The sequence below is a fragment of the Homalodisca vitripennis genome, chromosome 2 (genome assembly GCF_021130785.1).
Source record: "Homalodisca vitripennis isolate AUS2020 chromosome 2, UT_GWSS_2.1, whole genome shotgun sequence".
Lineage (NCBI taxonomy): Eukaryota > Metazoa > Arthropoda > Insecta > Hemiptera > Cicadellidae > Homalodisca > Homalodisca vitripennis.
Window position 1 is genome coordinate 147,766,301 of NC_060208.1, and position 12,962 is coordinate 147,779,262.

At 32.6% G+C, this 12,962-nt stretch overlaps 1 protein-coding gene across 1 annotated transcript; it reads left to right on the top strand.

Annotated features, from left to right (window-relative positions):
* The first annotated feature begins 247 nt into the window (after positions 1 to 247).
* On the top strand, positions 248 to 12,478 carry LOC124354872. Its single transcript, XM_046805630.1, has 5 exons — positions 248 to 394; positions 1,470 to 1,713; positions 2,239 to 2,523; positions 3,364 to 3,558; positions 12,198 to 12,478. Exons 1-4 carry the CDS (start codon positions 305 to 307, stop codon positions 3,549 to 3,551), a joined length of 807 nt encoding a protein of 268 aa, XP_046661586.1. The 5' UTR covers positions 248 to 304; the 3' UTR covers positions 3,552 to 3,558; positions 12,198 to 12,478.
* The last annotated feature ends 484 nt before the right edge of the window (positions 12,479 to 12,962 follow it).

A 12,962-nucleotide genomic window follows, 5' to 3' on the forward strand; every position in this document is an offset into this window, starting at 1 on the left:
TAACTGTAAAGTGGTACTCAGATAAAAAAAAAATGTCCCGCACTTTTTTTTCTCTATACTTAGTTCCCACTTAACAATTCCAAGTTCTGCAGATAGGATTTGACCCTGGCTTTCAAAATTGTGACTCAAGAATTTACAAGAAGACTCCTCTAATCTAATTAATGTTAATTGTTCTAGGAAAGATTGAATTGTATTCTAGATAGTAACATGATATTTCAATTACAGAGTAGAGTATTGCGTTTTTACAGTCCAAACAGTTTTTGATGGTATCTGTTCTCCACAGAATGAAGGGGATGCAGGGACTATGGTGTGGAAGGAACAGGAGGCCAGAGAGAAGGAAGTCAGTCAGATAGGGGTCTCAGCTTGTGGAGCAACAGCTGTTATAAATACTTTGGTAACTATAATGATCTGATAAACATGGTCATGTCTAAATTTCAATAATATGATAAAGCAGTTACAATAAAATTTAAAACTAATGGCAAAGATAAAAACTAATTAAAGTATAAAAACCTGGGAAAATATAGTTTACAATTCATAATTTTAGAGTGGATTTCTTCTTAGACCAAAGGTAGGAAAATGTCATTGAAATTGATGTATGGTTGAAAAATACATCCATCTTTTGTGATCCGTCATACATGCACTTTTTCAGTTTGGTTTTTTTTGGTCCAAGGAGATTAAAAATATGATGATTCAAAATGTATGTGAAGATTTTCCTTCATAGCAAGCTCTACTAATTTAGATTTTTCAATGTTTTCTTTTTTATAATTATAAATATATTCTTTTATTCTTATTTAGTTTAAACGTTTTGTAGAAGTATAAAACATGTTTCAAGTCTAAAACCTTGCTATTTCCATCATGAATACAACGTAGAAAATGTTTAAAATATATCATCCATTCCTCATTAGTGCCACTAGGTCCATTCCTACACATTATTGTGTAAATACATGGCATTCAATTTAAACTGGGCGTAGTGTTCGTAACACAATGAAAATTATTTTATTTGGTTACATCAACATACTTTGTAATAACTTCAAATGTTTGTACCATTGTCTATTTACTTGTTTTTCTTGTTTCTTTGAACTTTTTTAAGGTGGTGTCACATATTGGTGTACATTTAGTTTATAGAATTAAAAATATTAATGTTTTGGTACGGATCAAATGTACAGTATTTGCAGCAATGAATGTTTTCTAATTTGTGTTCACCTTAAGGCAAGTGTAATAAAGGGGTCAGTTAAAATTTCTAAATATGATATGTCAGCTTTTTTTCAATGGGTAAATTCAATACACCTGTTATTACAGAAGTGTAGAAGTCAAATTGGAAACAACAGGAAGATTATTAGTATTTTGTAATTATCAATTTAATTCAAAATAAATAGAAAGGATATTCAATGGCCATAAGATCTACAGTTTAATGTGGAATTTGGGTATTAAAACTGACTTGTCATCTAATAGAATTTTCTGCCATGTAGCTTGCGTTAGATGTGCCATTCACGACAAGTGCTGTGAAACTCCATGTCGCTACAAGGCTGCGTGCTGAATCAGCTCCACTTGTAGAGTACTTGATGTCTCGCTGTAATGCTGGGACAACACACGTGGATATGATTAGAGGTCTTCAAGGTGCCTCGCAGGACCTCGTGTATGCAAGGTTCTTTCATATGTATCCACAGAGGAGTATATCACTCGTCAGCTGGCTATCTCATTGGATTAGGAAAGGTGAGTATCTTACGGGATAGATGTAATTAAGATCCTAGGCAATGGTGGTCTCGCAAAGGTACTAATGCTAACTATGCCATTGCTATTGTTTTGTGTATGGTCTACTGCATAATTGTAAACAATGCTAAATTAATCATGTCATACTATGGTTATAGCATCATTAAACTATGTGCATACAAACACGATATTGATCCAATCTTCACAGAAATGACTGAAAACACTTTCGTTTGAAGTTCCAAATTTCGAGAAGATAGGACATGTAAAGTTACGAATTCCGAGAAGATAGCATGAATAGATATTCGATTGTCCACCCACTCAATTATCTCAAATGTGATCAACATTGTTAGTAGAACTGGAAGTTCAGTGCGCAGTTCAATTTCAGTTTTCATTGCGTCTTCTTCATGTGCTTGATTTTTTACAACTTAAAGATTTCTGATGATGGTTTTCAAGTAAAAACGATAGAATAAAAATGATGAGTCTCTCATTGATTAAAAGCTGTAATGTAAATGGACGGAATGGTTACAGGAGCAGTGCCAATAGTAACTCTGAATCTACAGCGCGGTGTGTGTTCTGGGGTGCCAATACCTGACATGTGGCACCATCAGATGGTACACGGTGTGAGTGGAAGGGGTGTACACCTGACCAACCCTCTGGAAGTGCAGACAGAGGCGAGGCTGTGGCCTCAGCTAGCTAGTCCATCAGAGCTTAAAGTGAGACGAGATGATGTGATGTCACGGTGGACCCCAGACATTCCCCTCCATCCCCTCATTCATCCCTCACTGCCACAGTGGAGGCGGTTCAATGTGTTGGGTGAGTTGTTTCATTTATAGTTTTACTAATATAAGATTATTGAACTGTTATTATTTTATTGAGGAGTTATTTTTGTTCAAAACTTCTCTTTTGTTTGGGTATTGGCACCAACAAAAATTGCAGGTGCTGATCTCTGTTTAAATTACAGGTCTAATGAATTTCTCTTACGCATTTAATTAGCATTTTTAGTGATTTATTAAAGAGACTCTAAGACAAAGATCAAGTGGATGGAGTACCGGAGGGTAGGGTATGTCCGGTGACTCACCCTGCCCAGCTGGTCACATGCACACTAAATGTGTCATAACAGTGAGTCATCAATACTGTGAATTAAACAAATGACATGGCTGGGGCGGTTCATGCTGGTCAGTGACAAAGCGGTTTTAATATACTGTAGTACAAACACTTATCAGTTAATGAATTAAATAACTACAGTAATAAAAAAAGTGTTGTATATTTAATTGCGTTCTTGCGTTGTATGAAAGTAATGTTGACAAAATAACATAGAATTGTTTCTGTTTCACGATAAAAATTAACTCTTTATGGATAAAATTGAAATTTCGTCAGCTGTTTCGGTTACCTTATGTTTAGGTTAAAAAGGTTTCCGTTAATGGAAGTTTTACTCTATCTATATTGAGATATTTTGCATTACTCTTGCTTGCATTAAAGTTTAAAAACAAGAAAAAAAGTAGATCCTGTTTTTTAAGTTTTGGAAATTCTTTTGCCAAACTTGTTCTTTACTTTTTCTTAGCTTTTTATGTGCAAATTTTTATATTTCCTTAAATTTAATTTTCAGAATTAAAAATAGTATTTTGAAACAATTTTATACCAATTATTCTGTAGGCCAAGTGGTGAACATGGTTAGAGAGGGCACCAATAACAGTAGGAGTCAGTTTACACAATACATCACCATCCCTGCCTCCTACAGTTCTGGTGTCACCATCGCTCTGCTCCGTACCAACCCTGCCTACGAAGAGCTCAGGCTTGCTCCCGAGCTGCCAATTGACCCCTTAGCACCTGTCTCCAGATAAGTTTCAGGTAAGTAACTGTTTAAAACATGAAAGTTTAACATAAACAATTCACATGTGTTTTGTAGGGTATATTACTTCCATTTATATTATTCCCACTGATTATTGGATGTTGAGGCATCATTGGTAATATTTTGAGGTGTTTTCACTGTTAAATTCTAATATTTCTTCATAACTACAGTGAAAATTAATTAAGTCATTTTCAGACGAATCTTTGATACGATAGTGGCATAATGTAATCTCAAAACAAATAAATAAAACTAAACATCTGTTGTGTATTTACACTGATTTCCACATACATCACAAAGGAAATCAACAGCTTGTGGACAGGGGAGAAAGATAAGTAAACAATTCTGTGTAATAGACAAAGTCACGTATAAATATATCAACTAATACAGTATAAAATTTAGTACTTGGTTATTCTATTTGAAATAAATATTGCATTAGCAAAATCAAGATAAATCATTTTACTATTAAATTGGAGTTTATAAAGAATAAATATGGCATATTAACCTAATTAGAAAAGATAAATTGTCTTTAAAATTATTGAATACTACTTCTGGCTGAGTGAAAACTGTTTGGATGAATTTTGTGGATCTTACGAACAACATATTGATAATGTCTCATTTAAAAGTCTGTTTTATAACTTGATTGGAATTTTGTCTGTCTATCTGTATTACAAGTATACCAAATTTGTGCAGTTGCCACAATATTTTTAATGATTGTTCCTCATGGATGTCTATAATATATAGTGTACATGTTGCAGAATCACATTCTAAATTTAAGAACTGATTAACTTCCTTTTTTGACGTTGATGTTTCTATGAAGAAGATTGCCAGATGTGGCATCTTTATATTCTATTGATGAGTTGTTTTTTCAACAACCATAAAGACTGAAATGTATTATATGTAGTAATTATCATATTGACTAAATCGTTATAGGTCTGGATTAGATTTCATAAATTAGATGAGATATGTAACTATTCTATGTTTGTGAATGTTTAATTACAAATATGGAATAAAGTTTGCTTTCAATTGGAATATCGTTAACCCTTTAAATTCTGTGTTCCTGGATTCGCGGCGACACCCGAGCACCAGGCTTAGTTACATACCAAGGCCCCAACATCAAGTATTTTTTACCATTTTTAGGTGTTATTTAAAGTTAAATAAATAGAGTAAACAATTAACAACTTCTCACATGATGTCAATTTGTCACAAATAATTACAACATATTACCACTATCACACAACTACCTATGAGTAAACATCAGAAAACACCTTGTAAAATATCAATGTAACCATTACCGTTACATACGTTACAAGCGTTTGGCGTATATAAGCGTTTGGCGTCCAAGTAGTTTGAGTAATATCCACTTGCATCACCAACAGGACAGCTATCTTCAAGTCATCATTTCTAACATAATAGAACACCAAGTAACACAAAATAAAACAGCAGATAATATAAAAATGAGTATACTCGGGCAAGGCATTTGTTCACAAAACTAGAATTGCACAATATATCTCGGGCAACAATATTAATGTTGTTAAAGAAAGATATATTGTAATAGACACAAGTCAACACACATGAGTAAATAATGACGATTAGTACCTCAGATAGTTGAGTTAGGTACAAAATCAATTAAATTTCAAATTCATTGTTCATAAATTCTTCCACAGAGTAAAATGTTTGATCTTTTAACCATTTAGAAACGCTTAAATAATTAGGTTTAAATCTCGCATGAGGCAAGACTAGATTTACTTCAGATCTGGTGTTTTGGCTATGAATATTGGAATTCTGGAATATTACATCTTTCATTAACTAAATTGCTAAGAGTATACATTGAATGTAGAGTTAAAATGTTTATGTTTCTTAAAACTAGGTTTATAGGATTCTCTTGGAGCCAAGTTATCAGTTAATCTCAGTGTCTTTTCCTGCCATAAAAACACTATGGCTAAGGATTACATTCCCCCACAATCTTAATCCCGTACATAATCACAGAATGGAATAGGCCATAATAAACACATACCAAGACTTCAGGACTGATTAAGTAAATGACTCAAGACAGCCTTTTAATAACATGTGCTATGTGAAATTCCCAGCTAAGTTTATTATCAATATACATTTCTTACCCCAAAGCCATTTACAGCGTTATTATTAAACGAAACATAACTTAATTTTTTATTCATTGATGAGTAATTCATTATAAACTAACCAATCTTTAGAGTTATTAAAATACATTTTAACACATTCACTGCGGATGACAAAATTACCGGCGACAGAAAATGCGGGAATTTTTTCGTTTTTTATTTACCCAAAACGGAGTCAGGATAGCCGAAAGGGTTGTCCCAAGGTATCCCGGAAGCTTCGTTGGCCGGAACAGGTGACATCATGTCCTTGCCGAGTCTGCTCGTCATCCGCACCGGGTGCCGGTCCCCCCGTGATGTATGTGCTCGCAGCGCACTAGGTTTTGACACAAATACTCGCGAATTACATGTATATAGTACATGAATGACACGTAGATAGTACATCAATTACACGTATATATTATATATTAGTTTGAAAAATATACAACATCAAAAACAGTTAACACTCCTCCCTCCCTGAGTAAAAATTAGAAAAAAACTAAATACATCCCCACCCACCGCCAAAGACTAAAAACTACCTATTTGTCCTCGTGATACTTATCAAAGCAACTGAGTTCACACAGACCTGGTTCATCAGGGCACACTGCACAATAGTACACTGTTTCCTTAAGCTCATTACGTTTTACACCGTAGAATTGAAGCTTTTCACATAAAATCGCATGTGAAATACAATCAGATGCTTTACAGAAACAGTTAGGCAGACAAACTATTAATTTACATTCTAATCAATTTATATTATAGCCCATAATGCATTTCACTACCATTGTAGTAGAATGATTGGATCTAAAGCCATTCTGGTGAAGATACGATAAGTGATTTTCAATAAAGTAATATCAAAGTTGAATGAATATACAGGACTCGGTAATCTTACTTAAGATATTAACCAAAGCAATAGGGCAATAGCATTCCGGTTGGTTAATATTACCCTTTTTAAAAAATTGGTGTTATTATTGCAAGTTTCAAATTCTCAGGAAAAACTCTGTGGATTAAAATTAACAAATTCTCAGGAAAAACTCTGTGGATTAAAATTAAGTTTATTAAATTAAATATAAAAATTATTAAATATGTCAGTCATTAATTATATACATAACAATACAATTTAACAAGCCATTAACATCCAAGGCTAGAGATACAAGTTTGTATGTCTTACTATACTATTGCATAATAATACTAGTGATACGTTTAGAGTGACCAAATTGTTCCCAGAGCAAACTCAATCAACCAACCCAATTTGTAACCATCCCTCTTTCTGATCAACTGGCTCGATAGTTTCTTGGATGAAAAAAATTTTATCTGATTTATTCGTTTGGTTAAAATCTGTTTTATTTACGAAATGTTTTAAATTTAAATATAAAATAAATTTGTATATGTTTCACAAATAATCTGAGTTTTATAAAACATGTTTATTTTTATTTGTTTCATTTTTAAAATACATATGTCAATTGATTAGAGAAACCCTAGTAGTCCTCTTTAGTTTAATGTTTTAATTCATATTCAACATTTTTTTTAAGGAAGAAGATAATACAATTGATTATAATCTGATCTGTTGGTAGTAAAAAGAGTTTTTAACTATTGAGGAAGACAAACATGTTGGTTATGTGAGCCAGCATAGATTGATCATCAAGACACATGCTAGTTATGAGGTTTGGACTTAAAGCGTGTATACACTAGAAGCATGCTTGGACAAGAAAAGAAAACTGAAGGTGCACACTTATGCAAGCTTGCCTGTAGAAACAAAATTTGATGGAAAGTGTTAAAAACAAATGGCGACTTGCTGGTGCTGGTTACAGTTTCCGCCACTTTCAAATGCACGCTGGCACAACCCTTTCTACTCCTGATCATGAGACAAATACATGTGTTTTTACTGGCAAGCTAGCCTCTGTTTAGTTGGTTTTAAAGTTGTGAGAGTGCATCATCTACATGTTTGTTGTTCAAAATTTATTTTTCATACTTGCTTGAAATTTGTTTCGAGTTGCAAATGGAGATTGACTACTTGTTGGTGCAGTGAGAGAAAGGAGATATATATTGGATCTATCTTTGGAGTTATTCTTTCTAAGATGTAATAAAATATGTCTGGCATCATCCTAAAATATTCATAAAATTGATCTGATTGCTGTAGTAGGTCTCTGTAAAAATCGACGATACTCCCTGTCCTCTTCTCGGTCAACAAAATTTCAGCCACCCTCTCTCTTGCCTAACTTTTTTCGCATCTAACACTAAAAACTTTAAAACGCTTGTCAAACTAAATGTCCTTTTTGCCTGAAAATTCCATTTTAACTGAATATTAGGAGCAATTACTTGCATTTGCTTGGTTCTAGTGTAACCACAATACTGATCAGGCAAACTCATTTGTTTTGCCAAATTTCTGTCATTATTTGGTACAACTTACCAAATAACATTACATTTTGAGGATGGCTAACGTATTTATGTTTCTTATTGGTTTCACTTGTAATTTGTTTTTATTGTCTGACAGTTTGTTTGCATTGTGTTATGATGCAACATGAAAACTTACATGATTTGGAAGTTGAGGAGATGCTGTACAATAATTGTTAACCCTTTGAACGCCGATATAAATTTAGTAATTTTTTAGATTACGCTCATTTAAGGTGAAAAAATAAAAAATGAAAATTCCTTAAAGCTAATTTTTTTATTCATTCCTAATGACTTATAGTCACAAAAAAAAGTAAATTTTACAATAATGTAATACTTGAATTAAAATATACACATTTTTTTCATAATAGTGGAATATTTCAATCAAAATCAAATTTAGGTTACAGAGTAATCAAATGCATGTGATGAAATATGAAAACTATATACACGGATAAGAAAACAAATAAAGTGTAATATGCTGATATTGGTTAGTTTTATAAGTTTTGATAATAATAGATTTAAGCAGTTGTACGGTAAACTTCAAAACAAAATCGGGATGAATCCATGGGGTCTCGGGACATGACTTGCAGCCATAATTACACAACAGAAAAGAAACAATAAAAACTTTATTATAACACCTAAAACATGGTAACAATAACTTGTTACAACTGTTTGTATAAGGAATGACAACGCAAGAACACTTCCCAAACGCACAAAGCGTGCTCCACTGACAGTCGGTAATGGCGGATAGTATCGTCATCGGCGTACAGACGGGAGTGGGAGAACAGCTGCCAGCAACAAAACAAATTACTGTTTACCTACTGCAGCCAGCTGACAGCTGCAACTGGATTATTTGGTCAAGCCAATACATTACTTTGTATTGTGGCTTATGTATTGAACTTATAAATTTCAAAAACAGTTATAAAATATATTTTTATCGATCGGCGGATTATTTCATCTTTGGCGTTATAAGACCAAAAAAACATCGCGGATTATTCCGTCTACGGCGTGCTAAGGGTTAAAATTGGTCATATACAGTGAATTCTTCTATAACCTCTATGTTATATTTCACTAAAAATGGGTTTCAATATTTTGTTATATAAAAAGTACAACAAAAACACACTTTATTGATAATTAAGTACTGCTGATTATCTGTGGTCCGTAAATGGACACAGGCCACAGCAGAACTGAAAACAAAATATTATTTAAAAACAATTATTTGTTAATTTTGTTATACACAGAGTACTACAAAAACACATTTAGTAGTCACTAATTTTCATACTACTGCCAGCTGTTGTATGGGAATAAACGCAGCAATAAATGACTCAAGTCAATATAAATATTGAAATTACAAATTGCAAGCAAAATACTTACAACCTATGATTATTTTTTAATTTGTATAATGCCAATCAAGCTATAATTTTAACCTGACAAATATGACTATTAAATATTATCAACCGCATCTGGAATCTGAGATTCTATTAAAAATTTGGGATTTAAATGCGATGACATCACTAGCTTCCAGCATCTCCCAGCTAATGTATAATCTTTAACCCTTAAAGCGCCAAAAAAGTTTCAGCTAAAACTCTGGATTAGCGCTCATTTATTGTAAAAAAATTAAAATTAGATTTTCTCAACGCTAATTTTAATTTCTTTTTTTAGGTAACAAAATAAAACAGAAACTGCAAAAAAATATCTTTTATCATATTTATTGCCCTAAATACACATGATTTACTATGTAGCGTTCCAGCTCCTTTATAAATTTTACCCAATGCTTACTGTTTCCTTTTTTTTATTATGTATCTAAATGATGACATTGCGTCATTATATGTACTAGAATAGAACTAGAAAATAAGTATATTACATATTTAATACAAAGTTATTATAAAAAATTTAATTTTCATGCCAAAAATTTGAAAACCAAATATTTTCCAAATTCTTAGCCATCTAATGGGTGTTATTTTTATAATTACAAAATGGTTTTCAGATGTTTATAGAGGTAAATAAAAAATTGTAACACTTATTGCAGTAAAAACAACCCTAAATATAAATAATAAAAAATAAATGTAAAATTTCGGAACAAGAGCCAAAATACATAATTATAAATATAAGTGGAAATATTTCTACGAGGAAAAAATACTTTTATCGCCATTCAAGAAACTGTTTACTTCAAAAGTTTATAAATATATAACTTTCATAAAAAGATGATCATATAACAAATAAACTACACAGTAGTTTACCGATCAACTATTTGCACTGCTTCAACAGGATATGAAGTAGAATACAAGAGCTGCCCGGCGAGGCAGTGACGTACGCATAAATGCGCTTGCGGCGTTAAGCAATACTACCGAACTGCCAGCTGTTCAACAAAAACCGGTTTCAGCATCGATCGATAAACACAAAGATTGTCACGTGATATGGCACAGCCCCGCTACACTACTGTAACATACAACCCTCACAGTCTAGCGGACAAACTCTGAACTAACAGTGCAAAATAGTAAAAACAAGTAAATTGCGCGTCTACGCGCTTACGGCGTTCAGAGCAAAGTCGATCCTCGCGCGCATATGCGCTTACGGCGCTTTAAGGGTTAAAATGCCTAAAATATTGATTTGAGGACAAAAACTAAAAAAAACCTCTAAGTATGCCAGTAAAGTTTTTCTGCTTACAGTGTCTGCATAGGTTGTATTGACAGGAAAAACGTTATTACTGTATATTCACTTAAGCTATTGATGAAAGCATTGAAGATTGTACTGTACTTACCACTGTACCTTAAAAATTGTTTTGATTCTAGTGATTGACCAAAACAGAACAATAAACCATATAAATACTGTAAATACTTCAGTTATGCTAAGTAAAAGGTTATATTGAAGTTAAGAAATTAGATTAAAATCAGATTGAATAACCTAATATCTCAGCGGGCTGCTACAGAAATCGCCAGCCATGAAGTCCATTGAAGGAGGAGCCCGTCGGTGACGGTTCTTCAACTAGCCAATAAACATTATGCAGTATTGCCAAGTTTGTTAACTTGCTTTGAGGCATAGTCAATACGAACTAGAATATGAGGCCAGAGTGTCCAAGTGTAGATCATAAGTGGCCTAATAGCATTCTTATATGCCATCGTTATAAGTTACAAAAGGTATAACACAACATTTCGAGGATTGGAATCTATCCTCTTCGTCCGGTGGAGGAGGTATTAATACATACAAAAATAAAGAACAAGAAAAGGGATCAAACATACCCAAAAGCTGCTTGGAGTCTAGTCCAGGCATTGTCACTGCACAGGATGCAAGTCCCAAGCACAAATCACTTTTACAAATCATTTTTTCAAATGCAAAATTATTGAGGCTTCATACATAAAATTAGCAGACCAACTGCTAAGTCAATCTTCGGTTGAGGTTAGACCACTTTGGGTACCAATATTAAAAAAAGGACTAACAAGGAAACCTAAACAGATTATAACAATTAAACAAACCTAGTAATTATAATTTGCTTAATATATTAAAAATAATGAAAATTGCATACATTTTATGGTTAAAATACAAGTTTGTATGTTATTAGTGGTTTTAGCAAAATAGCCTAATTTTGTTAAATGATGTAATAGATTAATGATTATGAAACTACAACTAAGAAAATTGTCAATTAACCTTCAGTAAACAAGTGAAACATCCAGGATGTCAGGTTTCCATGACCATTGTCATAACTATCATGTAAGTGTTTCAGTTCAAACCACATGGAAAGATAGTTAATACAATAAAAATATATCAAGATTTTAATTGAGTTAGTAATCCTTTAATACTGTGTAAATTGGAAAACAGGTGTTAGTCGTTTGTGTAATATGTTTCATTGAATTTAAGATCAAAATACGATTGCAGCACACTGATCCCAATGTACAGTGCTTAGCTGAGTTGAGCATTGAGTGTTTGTGTCTATCAGGATAGGTGTTGTGTCCAAATACTGTTTTTAAAAATATTTTGACAGGTAATCACCAGCTGTTCACTGTGGCAACCATTGTGTTACCCTGTAATTAGCTTCTACTCAACAGGACTTCTTAGATGCCACTTGATATAGTACTGTAATATTGCAATTCAGTTGGTTTTACTGATCATAAAATTATTTATTTTTCATTGTGTTTCAGATATTACTACAAGATCCTTTCTAAGTGGATTGACATAAGGAATGTGTCATTTTTCCTACCTTTGTATGAATGGCATCTAGCACCAATAAACTTTTATTTTTCTTATAACCCGTGTTTGCTCCAAGAAAAATTTTGTATAATTTAGCTGTTGGCACAACATTTTTTGTGTAATTTTGTAAATTAGTGGCATATTTTCTTTAAAGGATGTATATATATGATACAAGTTGTAAAATGTATATTTTAACATTGTAATATTTTAAATAAAACTAGATTACAAACAACTAAGGTGTTTCATGACTTTTTTGTTCTTTTTAATGTCCGTGAAGAATAAGAGGATCTTTCCAATCTGGAAAAAAATTAAACATGCTCTTCTGAATCAGTTAAAACTGTTTTTAAATATAGAAAGTGACTTAGATTATTTTACAACTTTATGTGAGTTAAACACGATTCTTCACATGTGCATTGTTGTGGAATACTTTCAGAGCATGTAAACCAAAGATACAGTGTTAGGCTACTCCTCTATACTAAAGTATGTTATTATTACATGAGAGGGGTGCGCATCCACTCAAACTTATCTAGGAAAGATACAAAACTTATTTTTCATTATTCAGCTCGTCAGTCTAACCAGAAGTAAAACCTTGTGTAGTCATTATTATTTCTCTGTTACTAAAACAAAAGTGATTTAACCATTTTACATATTTTTTATATAGACCTTTGGATTGATAGTTGGTAAATAAATTTGTAATCCATTTTTTAAAATCCTGA

Coding starts and splice junctions, on each gene's coding strand:
- LOC124354872 (XM_046805630.1), top strand. CDS start 305: ATGGTGTGGAAGGAACAGGAGGCCAGAGAGAAGGAAGTCAGTCAGATA. Junction 1,714..2,238: donor ATCTCATTGGATTAGGAAAG/GTGAGTATCTTA, acceptor GAATGGTTACAG/GAGCAGTGCCAATAGTAACT. Junction 2,524..3,363: donor GAGGCGGTTCAATGTGTTGG/GTGAGTTGTTTC, acceptor ATTATTCTGTAG/GCCAAGTGGTGAACATGGTT.